The sequence below is a fragment of the Sinocyclocheilus grahami genome, unplaced genomic scaffold (assembly GCF_001515645.1).
Source record: "Sinocyclocheilus grahami isolate Dianchi unplaced genomic scaffold, SAMN03320097.WGS_v1.1 scaffold744.1, whole genome shotgun sequence".
Taxonomy (NCBI): domain Eukaryota; kingdom Metazoa; phylum Chordata; class Actinopteri; order Cypriniformes; family Cyprinidae; genus Sinocyclocheilus; species Sinocyclocheilus grahami.
Genome location: NW_015505923.1, coordinates 398,791 through 422,138, shown reverse-complemented (window position 1 = coordinate 422,138; position 23,348 = coordinate 398,791). Strand labels below are relative to the sequence as shown.

General features: G+C 37.7%; 1 protein-coding gene across 1 annotated transcript in view; it reads left to right on the top strand.

Moving 5' to 3' along the window:
• LOC107560802 (FERM, RhoGEF and pleckstrin domain-containing protein 1-like) overlaps positions 1 to 23,348 on the top strand; it is a 39,315-nt gene that overhangs the window by 6,775 nt on the left and 9,192 nt on the right. Inside the window, exons 2-16 of the mRNA XM_016245069.1 lie at positions 5,923 to 6,027; positions 6,307 to 6,349; positions 6,691 to 6,769; positions 6,858 to 6,955; positions 9,589 to 9,703; positions 10,148 to 10,295; positions 10,391 to 10,486; positions 10,570 to 10,733; positions 11,090 to 11,158; positions 11,293 to 11,365; positions 13,878 to 15,046; positions 15,276 to 15,382; positions 20,960 to 21,090; positions 22,073 to 22,162; positions 22,646 to 22,655. Coding sequence (XP_016100555.1) covers positions 5,923 to 6,027; positions 6,307 to 6,349; positions 6,691 to 6,769; positions 6,858 to 6,955; positions 9,589 to 9,703; positions 10,148 to 10,295; positions 10,391 to 10,486; positions 10,570 to 10,733; positions 11,090 to 11,158; positions 11,293 to 11,365; positions 13,878 to 15,046; positions 15,276 to 15,382; positions 20,960 to 21,090; positions 22,073 to 22,162; positions 22,646 to 22,655 — 2,497 coding nt within the window. The remainder of the gene's footprint in view (positions 1 to 5,922; positions 6,028 to 6,306; positions 6,350 to 6,690; positions 6,770 to 6,857; positions 6,956 to 9,588; positions 9,704 to 10,147; positions 10,296 to 10,390; positions 10,487 to 10,569; positions 10,734 to 11,089; positions 11,159 to 11,292; positions 11,366 to 13,877; positions 15,047 to 15,275; positions 15,383 to 20,959; positions 21,091 to 22,072; positions 22,163 to 22,645; positions 22,656 to 23,348) is intronic.

Genomic DNA, 23,348 nt, shown 5'->3' with positions numbered 1-23,348 from the left:
AGTGATGAAAACTAATAAGGACACTTCTTCTGTCCATTTTTATGCCTTCTTCTACAATTTTGGGGTGGTTATGTAATTCAGCTGTAAATTCATGCTGTTAGTTAAGCAAGAAGTTGAGTAATTTCAAACAGCTGGTTAACTGTTTTTTGTGAATTTAAATATGATGCCAGCTGTGTGGAGCAAGAGTGAAGTCTGCATCCTTATAAAGTGTTTGGAGTGAAATATAGTATTGACACAGTTTTATTGTGTTGATTTGGTCATGTTTCAGGGAAGGACTAACGTTCCTCTCTCTCTTTGTTTTCTCTGTCATTCTCTGAAACACAAAGATCATCTCATGGGCCGTGATGAAAGCAATGTATCTTGTTTTTGACCACAGTCATTCTGACTATCTGTTTGCTTTGCACAGTATAATTTGATGTGAAAATCCAGCAATTATCTCACATTCTTTGGGTCAATATCACTGTAGGGTGCCTTTTGGTGTCCTGTACATAACTCATTTACCATGATAACTTAACATATAAATGACTATGAAAGGGTGTGTTATATAAGTATTTATATTTATAACAAAAGCATTACTTTAGATACATTTTCTAGATTTTTTTTTGTTTTGTGTAAGAGGATGCATGTTATTTTGCTATGTCCCATGCACTGCTCATTAAATTTGAATGATAGAATATTGTCAAATCATACAATTAAAAAATGTTGTTCTCCTATTAATATTTTGTTAAATACGAGATTACTCAATTTGAGTGTATTGATCATTTGGTAATAAAAACAATATTTTTATTTAATAAAAAAGAAGAGTTTGTCCATGTCCCTTGAATGGTTGTCCACCCTGTCGTATTGGGGAATCCGCCCCTTTAAGAAAAGGCCATCCCCTTTAGTAACATCAGGACAACAGATTTTTTGTCTCTTCAGTGGCGGGAATTTCAACCGCTGAGGTGAGCAAGTTGGTGACTTTTCAATTGACAAATTTTCTTCATCTGAGTTTGCTTACTTGCTTTGCCAAACCTTAACATGTCCACCCTGTCGGCAACTCGGCATACAATATGCCAGAAGTGATTAGAATACAGTATTTTCAAAATAAGTACGTTTAAATATACCACATTCTCTTCAACAGCCAAGACTAACTATTCAGCTAGTCACAGTTTGTTGTAAGCTAATATGCTAATTGAAGGCTCAAAATGTCCACCCTGTCGGCCACTTAGACTCGATAGGGTGGACATACACATGACAGGGTGGACATAGCATTAATTTGTAGCTAATATTGCTAAAAACTAAAATGAATGGGCAGGGGTATATCAATGTGATTGAGGATGTAATTATATTATTTATTATTATTATATTATAATTTTTTTCGAAGTTGAATAAATGTTTCGTTGTCATATTTTGTCATGCTTTGTGTGTTCTGCTTTATGTGTCCACCCCGTCATGTGCTGGTCCACCCTGTCATCTTGATATTTTACTATAATATTTTAAATAATAATTCAATCATATCTATATAACCCAGTGTGTTCAATAGCTAGGTGTGGGGCCAATACCATGCAAACAAAAAACTGCATCCAAATATCACAGTTTTCTCCAAATAAGAAAAAATACATGTGCAAATTGTATAAGTTTCTTTAAAAACACATGGATTACATAAAATCTTTTATGTATTTATAATTTGAAAGCAAACAAATAACCCTGTTTAGGAAAGGGACATCATACCTTTCAGAAAATATCATTCGCATCTTAATTTTGCTATGAAAACATATTTAACAGTAATATATTTGTCCACAACAGGGTGGACATATCTTATGGTTTATGCTTCGAATAATGGCCCATAATTATCTTAAAATAATGTGTGTGAGCTCAGCTAATATGTTTCTATAATACTTGAGTCTTTACTATTTATGACATGACATAAAGCGAATGGGAAACTAAAACCAACATTTTGAGGGTTTGTGAGGGTTGAAAGGCACTCTATGGTGATATTGACCCCTTTAGTTTTGACCTTCTGACATACTTTCTACCAACATTACATACATAACAGATATTTCCTGGGGATCTTTGCAATAGTTGATTTGTACAATGTGTGTGTTCATGGCAACATTTTAAACTAGCTTTAAAAAGTATATCTTGCTGGAAAAGTATTGGTAGTCACTGGTATATACCGTATGTTGTGTGTTGTTGGATTCTACTAGGCATCTTAACTACACCAGAAAGGCTTTGTCAACAAGCTTCATCAGAAAAATGAATACATTAGCTTGGACTAGCATGAAAATCCATGCCGCTTTAACCTAGCCTTTTCAGCAGGGATAGCACAAATCCCCCTTGATCCACATAATTTAAGGTATCATTCATTTTTTATATTATTATTTATTTATTATTATATTGGATCCATTAGTACACTTCAGTCACCTTTTATATCATTAATATTATATTATCTGCAAGTACAGTTTTTTTTTTCATAAATACGTTTAAGATTTGATTTGAAGTGAACATACAATATAATTAAGTGTACTTCTTTTTCACAAGGGAGCCCTTGTGAGGGTATCCTCACTAGTTAAAAATGCTCCAAATCTGACAAAAAACTATATTCTTTATGATCTTTTGACTCAGTGTGCAGATAAACAAACTTAGAGTGAATCCTTTAAAACCATCATGGAATCCAAATTACTTTCTTAATACTAATATTACTGAAATTGATTCATTAATGGACTGTATTTAAAAGGAAAGAAAATAATGTTTTCTTAATAATGTGAAACAATGTTTTACTGCTAAAATACTTTGTCTAGCAGATGAATATGCAGACTCGACTTTAATCCATTCACAGGTTGATTTCATCATTTTGTCCAATCAATGTTGTGGCACAATTACTCATTTATTAAGGTTTTCTTTTTAAATATGTAGTTGCAATTGCTGTATCATGTTTATGTATTTCATTAGTTTCAACAGTGTTGCATTAGCATTGTATTTTTCATGTGTGTGTGTGTGGGGAGAGGGGAGAATTGCATGTGTGTGATGTGATCTATAATGACATATCTTTAAGGCAGATGCAAGCATGGCAAAGACAATCTGTCCTCCTGACACAATAGAGCAGTGACTATATCAGACCATTTGCTGTTTGTGTGTCTGTACACGATTCTCTTTGGAAAATATCTCAGATCTTGCAAACCAAGAGGACTGAACAAATGTTTCAGGGTGATTTTCCACTGACTGAACACTGGTTTCTGCAGGGCTGAGTTAATGAATAGACTACACACACTCACACACACACACACACACACACACACACACACACACACACACACACACACACATGTCTGTGGCATTTTCACCTGCTTCTGTTGTCTTGTGACCTCTCAGTAATTGACTTGGCTCATGTTAACTAGATATAATGGGTCAGTTCTGTTTGTAGAGTGAAAGACAAAGAGAGAGACAGACGAACGGATGTGTGCATTTATCTTTCTTGGCCAAAAACATAACACTGTGACTAAAAAAGGTTTAAATATTGCGGCTTTTAATCCATGTCTTGCATTAATGTCATCTATGTGCTAGTGTAAATTTGTTTTTTGCAAATACACATTTGAAATTCACAGTCTTTCTCTTCCGGATTTTCAGACTGATAATGATTCAGGAGTGTATTCCAATGTTTATCCAATCAAATGCTGTCTATAAAGAAAAAAACCTTCCACTAATAAAACAGTTGGCTAGCAATAACAAGTAACAAATCAAATTCCTTTCAACAGGAAATACATCATTACATGAAAACTGTGCTTGTCAACACTTGTGTAAAATAAGTGTACTTAATTGTATTGAATGTGGACTTGTAGTGTACTTATAATCTTGAAAGTTTGCTTTATATATATATATATATATATATATAGTAGTATATATACTAAGTCAACTTAAGAGTACTTCAAAAGAACACACTTTCATGATACTTAAGTAAACCGTTATAAAGTGCACTTTGTCATTATGCCAAATGAAAAGGTTTAAAGTACATTTCAAATCACGTTTTAAAAATCTTCTGCCATGCTTTACAGAAGTACACTTATTTTGATGTGTTGACTAACATACTAAAGCAGATGTAGTCCCTGCTTATAATTTTAACTGTAGTGTGATATTTAATTTTACATATATTTGATTTTACATTTGCAGTTAACATACATTTAATTGTCTGAAATTTAAAACATTACATTTGTTCTTTTAAAGTATATTATTTATGCTATCCAGTTTTTTAAATATGCTGAAGTGTACTTCCTTTCACTAGGGGAAGCCATTTCATGAGATCTTTAAAGGAGTCATATGATGCTGCTAAAAATAACATTATTTTGTGTATTTGGTGTAATGAAATGTGTTTATGCGGTTTAAAGTAAAAAAACACATTATTTTCCACATACTGTACATTATTGTTTCTCCTCTATGCCCCGCCTTTCTGAAACGCGTTGATTTTTACAAAGCTCATCAGTCTGAAAAGCGAGGTGTGCTCTGATTGGCCAGCTATCCAGTGCGTTGTGATTGGCCGAATACCTCAAGCGTGTGACGGAAATGTTACGCCCCTCACATACTGTTGATGCCCTGTCCGGCCGGAGCAACGAGACAAAAACATTAAAACAAAATAGAGGATATCGTCCTCTTTTGGAAGACCAAACAAAGTAGTTTCGCTTTCACAACGAATCACACAGCGTCTTCACGACATGGCGGCGGCAACAACAATACTACAGCGAGAATAAAAGTTACGCTTTCTTTCTTTGCGTGAACATTTGGGCGGCGTTATGCAAATCTTCCCACATAGTGATGTAGATATGTGGGGGCGTGTTAGAACGAGCCGTTTTAGGTAGGCGTGGTTGACTCTTAACTTTTATAAAGAATATCTCTTTGGATTTGAGACTTTAGTCTTTGCAACTTTACAGATCTTCTTTATGCACCAAGAGCTTGTAACACTCCAAAGAGAAAGGAAACATTGAAATCACATCATATGACCCCTTTAATTTTTGTATGTGTTGTTTTTGCCTACAAGGACCTGAATAATAATAGCCAGGCAGCTATTTTAAGAACTATCTCTTTGTTTTCCACCCTCTTCTACTATTGTGTTCAGCTTTCCTATCTGATGGTCTTTCCCTTGTGACTTTTCTTTAGTAATTATGACCTCTGTCTTTTTTTACCACTTTCTGTCACTGTCTTTATGATGTGTCTCTATGCAGTGAGATGAGGAGTTACTAATCTTGCCCCCTGGTTATGATAACCATGGCAACTGTGCGATCTTCCATGGGAACCAGATGGAATGTTCATCGGGATGGAATGTTTCAGATCTCACTGTCATTGCTGCAGATATTTGCTCAGACTTGTGATTCCTCCGAAGGGGGCGGGGCTAAATGTTGTACTGATGATGTCAGAGTATTGTTTGGGTAGTCAGTCAGGACAGATTCTAACAAGCAATAAATTCTATCCATTCTGTGTTTCTGTCCTAAATATTTGACGACGAGCAACAAGATGCTTTGTGGGTCATTTGGTGTTGATTTCTTGTGTTGCACTAGTACACAGGTCCATCAGATCTCATTGGCCAAAAATTCTAGACATGTTCTGATTGTAATTTTGACACATCATGCAACCTTTTTGCACTGAGTGTGAACAGACAGATTTACAACTTTGCATCTTTTTAGGATGCTGATTTTTCCTAATGAAAAAGAAGTCTGCTTGGTATTACTATTCGCTATTAACTAGTTGCTTATTAGCATGCATATTACTAGCAAATTGGCTGTTTATTAGTACTTATAAAGCACATATTAATGCCTTATTCTGCATGACCTTATTCTAGATCCCTAAACCATAAACTTAACAACTAGATTCAGAAGCAAAAGAGTTTAAGGGGTTTTGACATCAAGACTAATTCGTTCTAACTAGTAAATCATCTGTGTGTTTTGCTGTTAACAGCATCGAGCATCGGGCCGGGTTCTGTTCGAGATGGTCTGCTTGCATCTGAACCTTATTGAGGGGGATTACTTTGGCCTAGAGTTCCAGAGCCATCACAGAAAAATGGTAAGTCAGATTTTTTTTTTTTACACCAAATACAATCATAATCCATTTTTAGGGCCATTTTCCACCATTTCTCTGACCCATATAATTAAACAAGTTGATTTTTGCTGCTGTAGGAGCTCAATGATCTAAACACAAAATAGTTGTTGTGAATATGTCAGTGAGTTTATGAAATGTAGTTGTTGCGCTGTGTTTATGTAAGCTGAGGCTGTGTTGTACAAGGCCTTTTTAAAGATCTGTGTGTCAGTCAGACTCATCTCTGCTGTGTGCTCTACTCCACAGGTTTGGTTGGATTTACTAAAGCCCATTAGAAAGCAGATCACACGTAAGAGGCCTCACTGCTGTGTGTGTGTGCATGTTTATGTGGTTTATGAGGACACAAATTTGTATAATAACATGGGTATGACATAGGTATTACAACGAGAAGGTGATTTATGAGGACATTTTCAGTGTCCCCGTAATTCAAAAGGCTTATAAATAATTCAGAATGAGTTTTTTTGAAAATCTAAAAATGCAGAAAGTTTCCTGTGAGGGGTAGGTTTAGGGGTAGGGTTGGTAAAGGGCAATAGAATATACAGTCTGTACAGTATAAAAACCATTACGCCTATGGAGAGTCCCCATAAACCATAAAAACAAACCTGTGTGTGTGTGTGTGTGTGTGTCCAGGGCCCAAGCACACCGTCCTTCGGTTTGTTGTGAAATTCTTCCCCCCTGATAATTCGCTGCTGTTGGAGGAGCTGACCAGGTGAGGCCATCCCTCCACTCGCCCTCAGCTCATTCACTGAGGCTTTCATGTGTCTCTCACATGTGCTTGTATGCCTGTTTTCTCTCAGGTACTTGTTTGCGCTGCAGGTGAGGCAGGATCTGGCCAGCGGACGCCTCACGTGTAGCGATGCCAGCGCTGCTCTTTTGGTCTCTCATATCATCCAGTGTGAGTTATGCTGACTGTGACTGTGTCTGTTTATTAAAGTGATGCAGCCTTAACCACCCTAGAGAAATTTAAACCATAGTCACCTAGTGACCTAGTGACTTTCACCTAGTGAAATTTAGGTCATATGATGTTGCTAAAAAGAACATTATTGTGTGTATTTGGTGTAATGAAATGTGTTTATGCGGTTTAAGGTTCAAAAAACACATTATTTTCCACATACTGTACATTATTGTTTCTCCTCTATGCCCCACCTTTCTGAAACGCGTCAATTTTTACAAAGCTCAAAGTGTTTTTACAAAGCTCATCGGTCTGAAAAGCGATGTGTGCTCTGATTGGCCAGCTATCCAGTGCGTTATGATTGGCCGAATTCCTCAAGCGTGTGACGGAAATGTTACGCCCCTACCATACTGTGATGCCCTGTCAGGCCGGAGTGACGAGACAAAAACATTAAAACCCATTATAAACGAGGCATTTGTTGCATCCAGTGGGGACATAATTACAGATTATAACAACTTATACTGTCTTTTTACACGTTGCATCGCACCGCGTAAACATAAAACCATGTTGTCACGAGAGGGGCGGGAGTAATTGCCACGGCTCTCGGCCCCGCCCCTCTCGTCACACATGTCTGCATTTGTGATCGGAGAAATGACAAACAACAAGCGCTACTCTACACTGCTCAAAACTCACGTTTGAATCATCAGTGGCAAATCCTTTAAATATGGAAACTTACTTACACTCTGTGAGTCAGAACAGCCAGCATTGCAGTCTACTCTACCAGGATCAGGAAACAGTCCCCCATAAAATGCGTTGCACACATCTGAATATTTGGGTTGAACTGTTCTGGAACAATGTTGTAAATACAACTTAACCACTGATTTCTAGTCGTGTCCTCCTTTGGAAGGCCAACAAAGTAGTTTCGCTTTCACAACAAATCACACACTGTGGGCTTGAGTGAGCAGAGGCCGGGGGCTAGGGTGAGGAATGGCCAGAGGGCTAGAGTGAGCGGCGGCCGGCAGGCTTGAGAAGAGCGCAGCTGGCGGATTCGATGAAGGAGCGTCCGGAGGGCTTGCGGCAACAACATGTCATGACCCCGGGCTGGACTCCGCTTCATCCACGGTGAAAGCCGATCCGGCGATCCACAGCGCAAAGTTGTAGTATTTCCTCAGCGACCAGCACGGATCAGCTCCAGGCATGATGAAGCAGATATCGTCCTCTTTTGGAAGACCAAACAAAGTAGTTTCACTTTCACGACGAAGCACACGGCAGCAACAATACTACAGCGAGAATAAAAGTTACGCCGCCTTTCTTTGTGTGAACATTTGGGCGGCGTTATGCAAATCTTCCCACATCGTGACGTAAATATGTGGGGGCGTGTTAGAACGAGCCGTTTTAGGTAGGTGTGGTTGACTCTTAACTTTTATAAAGAATATCTCTTTGGATTTGAGACTTTAGTCTTTGCAACAGATCTTCTTTATGCACCAAGAGCTTGTAGCACTCCAAAGAGAAAGGAAAAGTTTAAATCGCATCATATGACCCCTTTAATATACTAAAATGTGTTTGAAATACATCTCTTTCATGTTAAGTATACTACAAATACATTTACGTATTTATGTACTTAATAAAAATACCCTGAAATTGTACTTTTAGTATACTAAACTGATATACTTAAAGTCTGCTAAATTGGAACAACTTGTTTTGTACTTAATGCGTTTTAATTGTGCGGAAGCAGTGCTGAAGTCCAACTAAAGACATACTGAAGTATATTTGATTGTGCTAAAGTGGAACTACTGCAAGTATACTTCAGGTACACTTTAAATATCTTGTATTTAAAGACCGAAATTATTCAAAGATCATACAGTCCTCATCAATAGTGACATTAAAACACATTTTAGGCTTAATATTAAGAAATGTCCATTGTGCAATAAAGAAATACTCCATATAAGTTGAATTATAATTTTTATATCAGTAAGTTTCGAGCGATGTATCAGTTAATATATTAATAGATTTTAACTATACTTAGTATGAAATAAATGTATTTTAAATATATTACTTTTTTGCTAGGCTAGTTAGCCTTAACTAAAACAGATATTTCAGACTCTAAAATATGATTGGATGAGCTGCACTAAAAGGTATAAAATAGCCCATATACACCTGTATACATATACACAACTGTTTAATTCTGTATTAATGCAACAGGTTGACTGTTTTCAGAAATGTTTCGAACTCAGTAGGTCAAATATTATGTGATATGTATTGTTATTATAACATTTTTCTATAGTGATTGAATTTAATGAATTATGTCTAAAACTACCTATTGCTATTTTATGTTAGATAATAGTTTATCTTATATCAATAATCCTATTTCTAAAGAACATAGTTATCTGTTTCTTAAAAAATTGAATACAGTTTGTTCCCTATTCATTTAAAGTGCCATATAGTATAACACATAAGGGCAACTAACGCATGCTGTAATCCAACCGGACAATCATTCAGTAAAAGGTTATAAAGCCATGGACATGTATGTTAATATTTTTATACATCCTGTTCCTTCTATATCTCTTTTTCTGTCTCTGTCTTCTATCACTGTCAAGTCATTTACGCATAGTGAAGCTGTGTGTGTGTTTATTTAGCCGAGATTGGGGATTTTGAGGAAACTCAGTGTAGACAGCATCTACTTAACACCAACTACATCCCTGACCAGATGGCCCTGATGGACAAAATCATGGAGTTCCACCATAAACACATGTGAGTCTCCCAAACAAAACACTTAAGGCTCACTGTTTGGGATCTTACAGTAGATCGCCGACATCTATTTGATTTCCCTGTTGAAAAAAACAGCATATGATGGTTAGGTATGTTTTGAAGCATGGCAGCTGGTTTGCTGGTTTAAGCTGGTCCTTAGTTGGTCATGAGCTGGTTTAAGCTGGTTATAAACTAAAATGGTCATATGCAACTAGCTCCTGCTCAGGACCAGCTCATACCCAGCTCGGGACCAACTAAGGACCATGCTTCAAAACATACCTAACCAGCATATGCTGTTTTTTTCAACAGGGTTGAATATGCATTTTCATCTGGAAGTAATTTTCAACAATTTGTTCAGCAATTTAAGACAAAATGAGCTAACCTTTAAAGTACAGTATAGCAAAACACCAGGCAGTGTTATAACTTGTGTTTGTGTGTGTATATAAGTGGACAGATGCCAGCAGAGTCAGATTACCGGTTGCTGGAGGTGGCGTGCAGGTTGGAGATGTACAGCATCCGACTCCATCCTGTTAAAGACAGAGAAGGAACCAAACTCAGTCTGGCTGTAGCACACGGCGGCGTCCTCGTGTTTCAGGTGCATGCAATCACACACACACTCTCTCTCACACACACACACACACACACAGGCATGCATGAACAACAGCATGACATGAGTTGTGTTTTACTCAGGGACACAACAGGATCAACAACTTCAACTGGTCTAAAATCCGCAAGCTGAGCTTCAAGAGAAGGAGGTTCCTTATCAAACTAAGAGCAGACCCTAGTGTGAGTTTCATGTAGTATATTAAGCTCTCATTTATCATGTTGAATTGTAACGTGGAGTCTCTGTCTGTCTCGTCCTGTAGCAGAATGTTAATCAAGATACTCTGGAGTTTTTGATGGCGAGTCGGGACTGCTGTAAAATGTTTTGGAAGATCTGTGTGGAGTATCACGCCTTCTTCAGGCTCTTTGAGGAGCCCAGACCCAAACCCAAACCGGTGCTGTTCAGCAGGGGCTCTTCCTTCAGGTTCAGGTGCTAAACCTGATTAAATCCTTTTGGTAACATTTATAAGTGTGGATTTGTCTGCAGGTGAAGTGTGAACCCTTGTGAAAAGAAGTGCACTTAACTGTATTGCATGTGCACTTGTAGTGTATTCAAATCTAAAAGTATTTTTTCAACTGTACTTGCAGGTAATGTAATGTTAATTAAATAAAAGGCAACTTAAGTGTACTTAAAGAGAGTACAATCATTATGTTTTAATAATTCTGAAGAATTATTTTGAAGAACATGTCAAGTACTTGACTTTAATTTTAACTGTAGTGTATTATTTTGCTCTTGTCAAAATGTTATGTAATCCAGTTGGACTAATTACCACCTCTTCTCTGCAGTGGTCGGACACAGAGGCAGGTGATAGATTATGTGAAGGAAAATGAGTTTAAAAAACTGCCCTTTGATAGGTGAGCCTGATCTGTTATTTTAATGAATGGAAAGTCAGCATTTCTGCACTGCTATTCCTTTAAGATTTAATTAGTGTAGAAACTCGTAAGGCTGTGTGGTTCATTATTCGTGTGTTTCTTGTTCTGTCTTTCAGGAAACATAGTCGAGTGCAGTACAACAGCAGTCTGTCACCTCTGCGTTCTGCACAGCACCAAGTGCCAAATCAAGTTAGTGTCTTCACATAGGAATGTTTTCAAGGAATATTTAATGAGGAATATTTTGGGTTCAGCACAACTTAAGCTCACTCTAAAGCATTTGTTGCATAATGGTATTACGTTGAACAGCAAATATTTTAGAAATGGACGGATAAATGAAATTAAGTATTAAAGATGCATTCAGAGGTCTAATGCTAATTTAAAAAGTTGTATACATAAGAAATATATACTAAAACATAATGAAGACTGTACTCATAATTTTCTAAAGGGGTCATAACCTGCCTTTTTACTTATTTTCTACTGTATAAGTCCACTTATAATGTAATCAAGATTTTTATATGAAAAAATCATATCATCATAATTTAGAGGAAATAGGCTTTTTTCTGTCTGTTTTGTCCCCCTCTCATCAAAATGCTCTGTTTGAATATGTACTGCGAATTGTAGACACAGAAGTCAGTGCCCACTGCTGTGATTGGCTAATAGTTGTGTATGTTTGACAGCATACATCACTAACAGATGGACGCTGCTGTAATTTAGGTTAAAAATGCATAAATACTCGGTACATATCAAATTATCTGTAAGAAGAGACAAAGCAATAGTGATCACGTAATAAAAACGGTTACTCACACTTGTGTGTTACGACATTACTGTCGGATTCAATATAGTTGGCACAGGATCGTCTTTTAGTTTTAATCTTTCTAAAAACCCTGCGTCGAATCGTGCCTTGTTTGTAAATGAATCTGCGTAAAACGACGCAGTCTGGAGCTTCATTTAAAAATAAAGTTCAATCTCTCTTTCCTAACTTTGGGATCAGAAGGAAGGCAATGCAAAGACTATTTTTTTCCATAACTTGGCACTGCACAGCGTCTTGTTGTCTTCGCAGCATCGCCTCTCTCGTATACACTATATGCGTGAATCGGTGGGCGGGGCTAAACAGGCAGCGATGTAGAAGCAGGCGTTGATTTTCTTCTGCGGAGGCGGTGCTTATCCACACTATTACATCATAGAGTGGAACATTCCACAAGCTGTCGTTTTGGCAGATCAGATTCAGTAAAAGTTGACTAATGAAAAAAGTTTTGAGTCCTGAAACTTACAGGATGTTTTTATCGTACAATGACCTCTTATGTCGAAAGATCAAGGGAACTTTGATTTCTCAGCTCATGACACCTTTAATTATGTATGGCCTCAAAGAAAAGCCTCACGCTCATTGACCATTGTCTCGGTAGATAGTAGCATAGTGTAGTTTAAAAAATTAGCCAATGGAACAGAGCTATTATCATGATTTACCATCAGAGACAATAGGAGAATTAGCTGTATGGCTGAAGAAGCAGAAAATATCTGAAGCCAGAAGACAGAAAAACTAAAACAATCATAAACATCAGCATGCTATAAAAAAGGTGAAAACATTTGACTGAGAAAATCCTGTGTAGCGATGCCCAAGTTGCTTCTTTTTGGTTGGACAAATAAGGGAATTAATTACTGTGTAATCCGCTTTCTAAAACTCACTAGTATTAGTGTAATTTACATAAAACTCATGCAGATCCATGCAACAGATGACAGTGAAGAGTCTAACACCATTTAGGTATTAATACTTACAAAGAACAGCAACGCTAACACTAACAACAACTGAATGCACCTTTAAATTAGTATAATTTGTTAAATGATTAATATAATTAATATAAATGAATGACTGAATCAATGGACTGCAGGGCAATGATCCCAGTGGTCCAGTTTATAATCCAGCCCTGGCAAGAATAGCAGAAAGAGTCATGATGTAACTATCTGCAAACTACTATTCACACAGAGCAAATTCCACCCTTAACCACGTGCTGGCATTACCAGAGGTTCATCCACATAGATAAGTAGTTCCGCCCTAAAAAAGGACAATTAAAAAATATATACAGTTTATAGATAAAAAAAATTAATTCGGGAAAAAACCTCACATTTGTGACCCTGGACCACAAAATCAGTCATAAGTAGCATGGGTATATTTGTAGCAATAGCCAACAATACATTGTATGGGTCAAAATTATTGATTTTTCTTTTATGTCAAAAATTATTAGGATATTAAGTAAACATATTTTGTAAATTTCCTACCGTATCAAAACTTAATTTTTGATTAGTAATATGCATTACTAAGGACTTAATTTGGATAACTTTAAAGGCAATCGATATTTTGATTTTTTTTGCACCCTCAGATTCCAGATTTTCAAATAGTTGTGTCTCGGCCAAATATTGTCCTATCCTAATAAACCATGCACCAATGGAAAGCTTATTTATTCAGCTCAATTTAAAAAAAAATTACCCTTATGACTGGTTTTGTGGTCCAGGGTTACATTTCTGCTTCTACACCTTCTGGAATGCTGGCCCCTAGACTTCCTTTGTAATTGCACTTCTGTTCATGACAAGTCAATTACATTCAGTGATTGGTAGCCCATGACTCATGTAGAACCCAGAGTACTCTGGAACCTGTAATGTGCAGGTACTGATGAAAGACTCATATCCTTCTCTCTTCCTCCCTCAGGCTGTCAAGCAGAGCTGGGAGGGCTCATTTTTAGTAAGCTCAGAAGATTCTGCGGTAATAAGACCATGTGGAAACTCCTCTACATCGTCTCAGCGCAATGGATGCAGCGACCAAACGTACCCTATTCAGGAGGACAGCAGAAGCCCGGCAGCCAAGCAGCAGCCCGTCGATCGAGCAGGTCTGGCGTCCCATGCAGCTAAAGGCAGCAGCTCATCCATCCCTTACATTGACTGCAGTGATGCAGAGTTTAGTGAACAGGAAGTCAGAGGTCGGGTCAGCAGGTCACACTCGCACACACGCGATGGCAACAGCGTCAGCGCTTATGGCACCGGGTTTGGTTTGCCCCGGTCACACCAGCAGGACAGATACTTGGGCAAGTTCAGGCAGAGAGAGTCTCCGCCTCTTTCCCCTGTAAGCCAAGCCACAAGCCCCGCCCACAGCTACCCAAGCCCCTCCTCTCCAAATCAAAGTGCTAACATTTTCGAGTCGCCATTTTTTGGAAGCAGGGTACGTGGGCCACTTCATAGCACACTATTGGAAGAGTTGGCCACAAAAAGCTCCTTAAACCACCACACAGGCACCCGAAGCCTGACCTCTAGCCCTGTCCCCTCCTCAATTCACAGGACCAGCTCCCTAAGCTACGCCCAGTATAATGGATACACTGGGCGGAGCTTTAGTTCCAAAGCAGGATGGGAGGAAAGAGGGGGACTATTTAGTAGCTGCTCCCCAATTATGAATCGTTCAGCAAACAAGTCCCAGAACACCGTTAGCCAGTTAGAAAGAAACATGCGCGTCTCGAATCAGCCACACCCTCCCGTTCTCTCCCGTGCCGAGAGAATGGCCATGTTGGAGCGCCGAATGCTGGCCAATGGGCTCACGCCTCCCGGCAAGGCCAATCTTAAGCCAAGCTCCCCACACCGTCGCTTCGGGGCTGTGCAGATGATTGACGGCTCCACCAGTAGTGGAACAGACACTAGTGACTCAGAAGAGGCAGAGTCTACTGGCTCCTGCAGCCAATCGCTGGGGTTTGAAAACCAAGCTGCCCGTAGTTCGTCCCGCCTCCCCAGAAACAAGTACTCATTTGGAAGCTTGCAGCTAGATGAGCTCGACGATGAAGGAGGGTGTGTGAACCTCAGTGATGAGGAAGGGATGCAAGTGTTTAACTGCTAGCATGCTAGTGTAAAAACCTCATTGCGGTGTGCTTCTCGGCGATACCACACTGAGTTTTCTTTTCCTATAACCTGAGATGGCCTTAGCTGTGTGACAAGGCGGATATCCTTCCCTTTCTCGAGGCAAAACTCTATAGTTTTGCAGTAAGTGATTTTATCCAGCCTCTGTATTGAGCAAGTGGGTTCTTTTGCGGTGCCAAGTTCTGCACAGAATGCTAATTACTCGCAGTTCTGATGCTGCAATAATCTGGAATACTTCAGGAATTCAGAGTGATGTCACTCCCTGGAGTAAATTTAAGATCTCTGAGTTGGAAACTCTGCGAGGAGCCATAACAGGTAGATGTGAACGTGATTTTGCCAAGTAAGACGTGTTCCTGGATCCATATACTAGTTGGTCCTGGAGTAGCTTTCCTGTTGACCCATCAGATGTTTGGGTTAGGGTTAGATTTAGTCTTAGAGTTGAATCTGGGGCTCCAACAGCATTGTCAACTCATCGTTTCACTCTAATTTTTAAAGGTTGTTAAGGGTGAGGCTGTAATATGAATGAGTCTGAGGTAGAACAAACCATTACTTTTACACTTTTTAATAACTGTAGGAAACTAACTTTTAATCCTACTGTACAGTTGAAATGTGGTACTTTTAGAACAAGGCTGGGCAACTCTGGCCCTCAAGGTCCACTGTCCTGCAGAGTTTAGCTCCAACCCTACCTGTAGCTGTCTAGTAATCCTGAAGATCTTGATCGCCTTGTTCAGGGGTGTTTGATTAAAGGGTTAGTTCACCCAAAAATGAAAATTAACCTTTGTTTTACTCACCCTCAGGCCATCCTAGGTGTATATGACTTTCTTCTTTCAGACGAATCCAGTCGGAGTTATATAAAAAATTGTCCTGGCACTTCTAAGCTCTATCATTGCAGTCAGTGGGTGTTTCTGTTCAACAGTCCAAAACACGTTAAATAAAGCACACGCATCCATAATAAAATGTGCCACTCCGGCGGGTGAATAAAGGCCTCCTGTAGCGAATCCATGCGTTTTTGTAAGAAAAATATGGATGACGTAGTATGCGTCGCGCACGCGCCTCTGAAATATGCTAGTCTCACGAGTTTAAGGAAGCAAAGTTTTCATACTTTAGCAAAGGAAAACCAGTCTCCTCTTGGCTAATATCGAAATCCTCCGACATTTTTCTTTACAAATCCTCGGTTTGTACTTCTAATTCATGACCGGCGTTTTGTTTTGTTCTCTCTTCACGTTCGTCACTAATCACGCAACGCTGACGTCCTACGTCATCCGCCAGAACTGCTTCCACGTATGACAGATAGCGGAAGTGATAGAAAAGTGTTTATTACGTTTGAAATATGGATATTTTTCTGACAAAAACGTTTTTTTTAGGAAAACTTTCCAGGATTTTTCTCCATATAGTGGACTACAGTGGTGGCCAAGATCCAAATTGCAGTTTCAATGCAGCTTCAAAAGTCTCTACACAATCCCAGCTGAGGAATAATAGTCTTATCTAGCCAAACGATTGGTCATTTTCAACAAAAAAAATGCTCATCTTGCACTAGCTCTGCGATGCGAGTTCACGACTTCAAGCATTACGTTGGAAACGTCACGCGTGGTTAGCTCTTCATTTGTGTATTGTGGTTCGAAAAGGTGGGGTAGGGCAAAAAACTCCATCTTATGTTCTCCTCCAACTTCAAAATCATCCGACATCATTGTTACATATATACATTTTTTTTTAATAAAATCCAAACGATCGTTTTGCTACATAAGACCCTTATTCCTCGGCTGGGATTGTGTTTAGCTGGATTATGTATATTTGATTGGGGCTAAATTCTGCAGGATCTTCAGAACTTCATCTTCATTAATATTCTTAATCATCAGTTTGCCATTTGTACATTTGTGCTGGCGCTCACAGCTGCTTCTTCATATAATAATTTAAAGAACAGTGTGATTTTTAAAGATTCACTCATCCTGAGCTTTGGCTAAAGATCTTCATATCATGGTCTTCATTGTGTGGCTTTTTTTCTCCTTCTGGCTGAGCCTCTGTTTACTATGAGAAATTAGCAGATTCAGAGACTGGACATTTTTAACGGTATCTTAAAATCCTGCATGATTGTTTTATTAGCTAGATTTGAATGTAAGCATATTGAATATAAGGGGTTTTGTCCTATTGTGATGAATGTATTTGTCAGTAAGAGATTTCAGTTTATGAAATGAAGATGCTGTCATTGTATACTCACCTTCATGTCATTTCAAATCTGTATGACTTTTTCGTCCCTCCATGGAACACAACATGGTCTCCGTGGGTTTGGAATGACACGAGGGTGAGTAGGTAATGACAGAATTGTCCCTTTAAGCTATATGATGGTTCAGTCTATAGAGAGAAAGTGTCACAGCATGTGTCTGCGTCTCACTGTGTTTCACTCTCTCTCCCTCTCTGAGCACCTCTACCTTACCTTGCACATGGGTTTACCTGTTATCCTTCAGCAGGGATTGGAAAGGGCATTTCAAATAGGGTTTTTGATATTTTAATAAAAATTGCATACCTGTTGAAGTATTTTCCCGGAAAAAAGATCTATGGAAATGTGATAATGCCATGTAGCACATGTGTTTCTAATCCCTGCCTGATTTCTCACTTAGCTTTGATGTCACTGCACTATTGGCTGATATTCACTATTGTTTTGTACCTTTTCTTTTCTGCCCCATTTATTTATTTTTCTTCTGAAACCGCTTGAGCTTGTCATTGTTGTCATTTATGATCAATAAATGCTTGTTATGTTTTCTGCTGGCATTTAAATGAATTTGTAACTAATGGTGTTTTTAAATGCTGGGCTGCATGCTCTCCCGTCATATGGCTGTTCTGTTCTATTTCAATGAAAGCTGAAAGGCAGTGCATTCTGGGAAATTTTCACACATGGAAATTTGAATATCCTTATGAATGTCTGTGACATGACTGATCTTCTTTTGTTTGTTCACACAATGATCAAATTACACACCAGGATTGTTTAGAAATCAACTTGATGGCCTAAAAAAATGACGTCACCTGCTGTTCATTTGTGTGAATGACATGCTGATGATCTTTCTCACACCTTGGCTGTGTTCAGAATGGAATACTAGTGTACTGTTTGCTGCACACTACACACTGTATACTTCACGCACGTTTTAAAAAAATAAGTATTTGAAGAATGAACTATGCAACAAACATTTCAAATAACAGTAAGTTATACTGTTGAAACTTACCCTAACAACAATGCACGTTTAAGTGGCCTACATTTAGAAAATGAAAATGAAACATTTGATTGTTTATTGTTTTAGTCTGATCAAACAATCAGTACGTCTAGTTCTTTTATCACACTGGGAAACCGTACATACTGCATGTAACCAAACTACATAGACTGCACAGCTAGTATGGTAGTTAATGAATGTCTGTGACATGACTGATCTTCTTTTGTTTGTTCACACAATGATCAAATTACACACCAGGATTGTTTAGAAATCAACTTGATGGCCTAAAAAAAATGACGTCACCTGCTGTTCATTTGTGTGAATGACATGCTGATGATCTTTCTCACACCTTGGCTGTGTTCAGAATGGAATACTAGTGTACTGTTTGCTGCACACTACACACTGTATACTTCACGCACGTTTAAAAAAAATAAGTATTTGAAGAATGAACTATGCAACAAACATTTCAAATAACAGTAAGTTATACTGTTGAAACTTACCCTAACAACAATGCACGTTTAAGTGGCCTACATTTAGAAAATGAAAATGAAACATTTGATTGTTTATTGTTTTAGTCTGATCAAACAATCAGTACGTCTAGTTCTTTTATCACACTGGGAAACCGTACATACTGCATGTAACCAAACTACATAGACTGCACAGCTAGTATGGTAGTTACTATTCTGAACATAGTCGTTCCCTCTCTTCCTCTGTCTCTCTCATTCAGCACTGTTCAAGCTTAATCTCTGTTCTGATGTTCCCTGCCTGTTCCTTCTCAATGACTTTTGGTTCTGCTGCTCTTTATTAACCACATAGACTTTTTAACAATGTATTTTGTGCACTAGTGTCAATAAAGTTACAGTTGGCCTTTGAAGACTCCGGAATTGTTTTTTAAAGCTTATAATGCTCATATTTTTCATGATCCAACCTTCCCTCTCACTCATTCCCACCCCCTCCCCGCTGTCTATGGCTGCACAGCGCATGTCTCGCTATCTGTCCACACATGTATGTATATAAAGTGCAGTATACATGCATTAGTTCACATTGTATGAATGTCTGTAAGTGTGAATTGTTTATATTGTTTGCATATGTTGTTGTGTACATGGAGTAGTTTGTGCTATAAATACACTGCCATTTACAAGATTGGACACGTTCCTTATTATTACAGTTTTCCACTTTTTCAAGTTTGAGCTTCTTATCCAGCTATCACTCAACTAACTTTAAACTGTATAAACTGCCGGCGACTTGTTGATGCTTTTCTTTCTCTTTCTGCCCTTAATTGTATTGAATGTGCACTTGTAGTGTACTTAAAATCTGAAAGTATATTTTGAAAAAATAAAAAACCTGTACTTGCAGATAGATAATGTAATATCAATAAAGTAAGATGGCTCTTAAGTGTACTTAAAGAGAGCAAACTTTCTTAACTTTGCCTCTTAACACACTTAAGTACACTTTTTAAAAGTACAGAATGTCAAATTAAATAAAGTAAAGTTTACATTTTAAATCATTATGTTTTAATAATTTTTGTTGTGCTTTAATGAAGTACACTTAAAGCACACGTGAAGCACTTGGTTATAATTGTAACTGTATTGTTGAGATTACATTTAAAGTTAATATCTTTTAAATGTACTGAATTGCAACTTTATCATTACAAATGTGTAATTACAAATATTTTTAATTACATGACATACAAGTTAGAAATAGAAATAACGTAAGCATATTTAAGTTGACTACAAATGCTTGTCGGTACACTCACTTTAACCATATTATAAAGACAATAGAACAGAAGTAATTATGAAATTACATATAAAGATGTACTTAAGTGAAAACAATGTTAAGTTTATCTCCTTGTATTATATCAATTTAAACTATGATACATTTTCATTTAATCGTAGTTAAATGAAATGTTTCTGAAAACATTGCAGTGAGTTCGCACTTAAGTATATTATTTCCATACTAAGTAGTACTCCTTTTAAAAGTATGCTGAAGTGTACTTCCTTTTTCACACAGGGGCCCAACTTGTCTATTTCAAGGGTTTAGTTTAAATTGTTTAGGATCATGAGAAACGTGTTCACAGCTTTGACTGCTAGTGTATACTGTATGTCATTAAGACTGCTTTGTGTTGTTGTCTGTGTCGGGCTGCACTCACACCTGCTTTATTTATCATGACTGCACTACTCAAAAGAAAACACACGAGGTGGATTTGGGCAAGTACTGAGAAAAACCTCCTGTAGGAGTAGAGATTTGTGGGAAGTGCACTAGACTAGAGGAACAATGAACATAGACGTGCATACTTAGTATTTATCAATTATTTATGACTTTGTTTATTTATTTATTTTACCCATTTAGACACAAGAACTGTTACTGCCGTACCGAAAGTACAATGGCAATACCATGGTACAGCATGGTATTTATCAAAATCTCGGTGTTGTATAGTATGATCACTGTACTATGGTATTCACATGGTACTTCCAAAAATAGCATGCTACTCCCATGGTTAATATTCAAAAGAAACATGGCAGTACCATGGTATTTTAGTACTTTTTTTTTGGTATTGTTGCATTTTTGCATGCTAAAATAAGTGAAAGTGAAGTCTAAATGCACACATCACATACCGAAACGATAAATATAAAGGGAATCTGCCTCAGATCTGTGCTCATGATTTTCATCTGTGCCTGTCTGTCGTTCTCAGAGGTGACGTGTGCTTTAGTTAACGGTCACGCTGATGACTGTAGAGGAGCGACGCCGTCTCCTCTCATCTCACCCATGCTGAATGACACTGGTGCCATACGCACTGATGACGAGGAGGACAACAGGAGGAAGGTGAGATCTGTGGACGAAAGGCTTTGACTGTACAGTCAATAGGTCTCAAAAGCATTAGGAATTGTTGCATGGTACCATAGCAGCCCAATGTTGAGAATCAGAATTTTAGAATTTAGCATTTTAGAATGATTTCTGAAGGATCATGTGACACTGAAGACTGGAGTAATGATGCTGAAAATACAGCTTTGCAACAAAGGAATAAATTACAATTTAAAGTATATTAAAATTACATTAGCATACATGCATTTAAAATAAATGCCAGTGTGGCTTTATTGTGTTTATATGCATAATAAACCATCTCTATTACTCAACTGTAGTATACACGTTTAACTCTTTCCCCGCCAGTGTTTTTGAAAAAAGTTACCAGTCACCGCCAACGTTTTTGCAAATTTTCACTAAAACTTAAAACAGAATATTTTGAACATGCAATACATCAAAATAAAGATCAGACACTTTACTTAAAAAAAAACAACTGTTTTATTCTAGCTTCAAGCATTGTTTTTTTTATCAACACTTGAATGTGGGTCAGTTTCATAAAAAAGCAACATTTTGAGCAAAAAGCTGAGAAAATTGCATTTTTATCAAATACATCTGGATCATATTCAGTAATGTTATCAAAGCAAAGATGCAGTAGATGGCTTCCATCAGTACTCCCATAGCTTGCACAGGCCTTTACCACTTTCTGGACTGAAATTTCACTCTGTAACATTAGGCAGTTTTCATTTATATGCGGTTAGTGTCGATGATGGCATTATTTTTCATATGCATATGCTTACATGTGAGATCGCTCGTTTCTGTGTCTTCCTGGTCTGTGTTTTTGATCTGCACTTTATTCATTCAGGAGATGCGTAATAGCGCCCCTTAGCGTATAACAGCGAGAGTGTGGAAAATTCCGTGTTTGGCAGGGAAAGAGTTAATGTCAGTTTTTATGAAGTGTCATATTGTGCTGATGACTTGTATTGTATTGTGTGTGTTTGTGCAGAACTGTCCCGCTGATAATGCATACTGCATTGCTAAAGAGCTGCTGTGTACTGAGAGGACATACCTGAAGGACCTGGAGCTGATCACAGTGGTATAATGATGGACAGACTCTTCAACAGATCTCCACACACACACACACACACATTCCTGTCTAGCCACAGTGGGCGGGTTTCTGTTCAACTATAGAGCTCATGTTTCCTGTTTCAGCCCACAAAACACACAGTGCTTTGGATCAGGTTTAGAGATGTGTGTGTGTGAGAGAGAGAGTACAGAAATGGGGCTATGTTTACAGACCTGAGGGCAATGTGGCTTTTGTAGGACTCTGCCACAGTTTAACTCAGCAGTGTATCAGCACATGGGTTCTGCTTACTTTATCAGCTACACACCTAACATGAACCACACACACACTCAGTCCAGTGATGAGTACAACATTTAGAGAATGTCTCTAATCTCATGTTAGGCTAATGTATTATATATTTAATTAATATTATCAGTTAGTTTTATTAGAATTGTGTAAGTTAATATTGTGTCCAGAATTATAGACTGCACACTCAGTATGGTACTTTTTTAAAAGTTTGGTGTCGGTAAGAGTTTTTAAAAGAAGTCTCTTATGCTCACCAAGATTGCATTTATTTGATCAAAAATACAATAAAAACAGTAATATTGTGAAGTATTTCTACACTTTTTAAAATATATATTTTTTCTATTTTAATACGTAATGGTAATGTAAAATGTAATTTATTCCTGTGATGCAAAGCTGAATTACTCCAGTCTTCTGTGTCACCTTCAGAAAAATATGATGATTTGCTGCTCAAGAAACATTTATTGTTATTATCAGTGTTGAAAACAGTTATGCTGCTTCATATTATAGTATTTCATAACATAACATACTGTATATGTCATGTTACAGAAAGAACAGCATTTATTTGAAATTGAAATGTTTAGTTATGTCTCTACTGTCACTTTTGATCAGTTTAATGCATCCTGACATTAAAAGTATTATTTTTTTATCAGATTTACTGACCACAAACTTTTGAAAGGTGGTATACAGTATATACACATACTATATCATGAACTACACTCAACAAACTGCACACTTATTACAATTTTCATTATAGGAATAGTTACTCAATGCACATAGAAACCACAGAGCTATAAGCTACAAAATGATTAATTTACAAGCGGGTATAGGTTTTGTAATTATTATTGATGTGTGTGTGTGTGTGTGTGTGTGTGTGTGTGTGTCTGTGTGTGTGTGTGTGTGTGTGTGTGTGTGT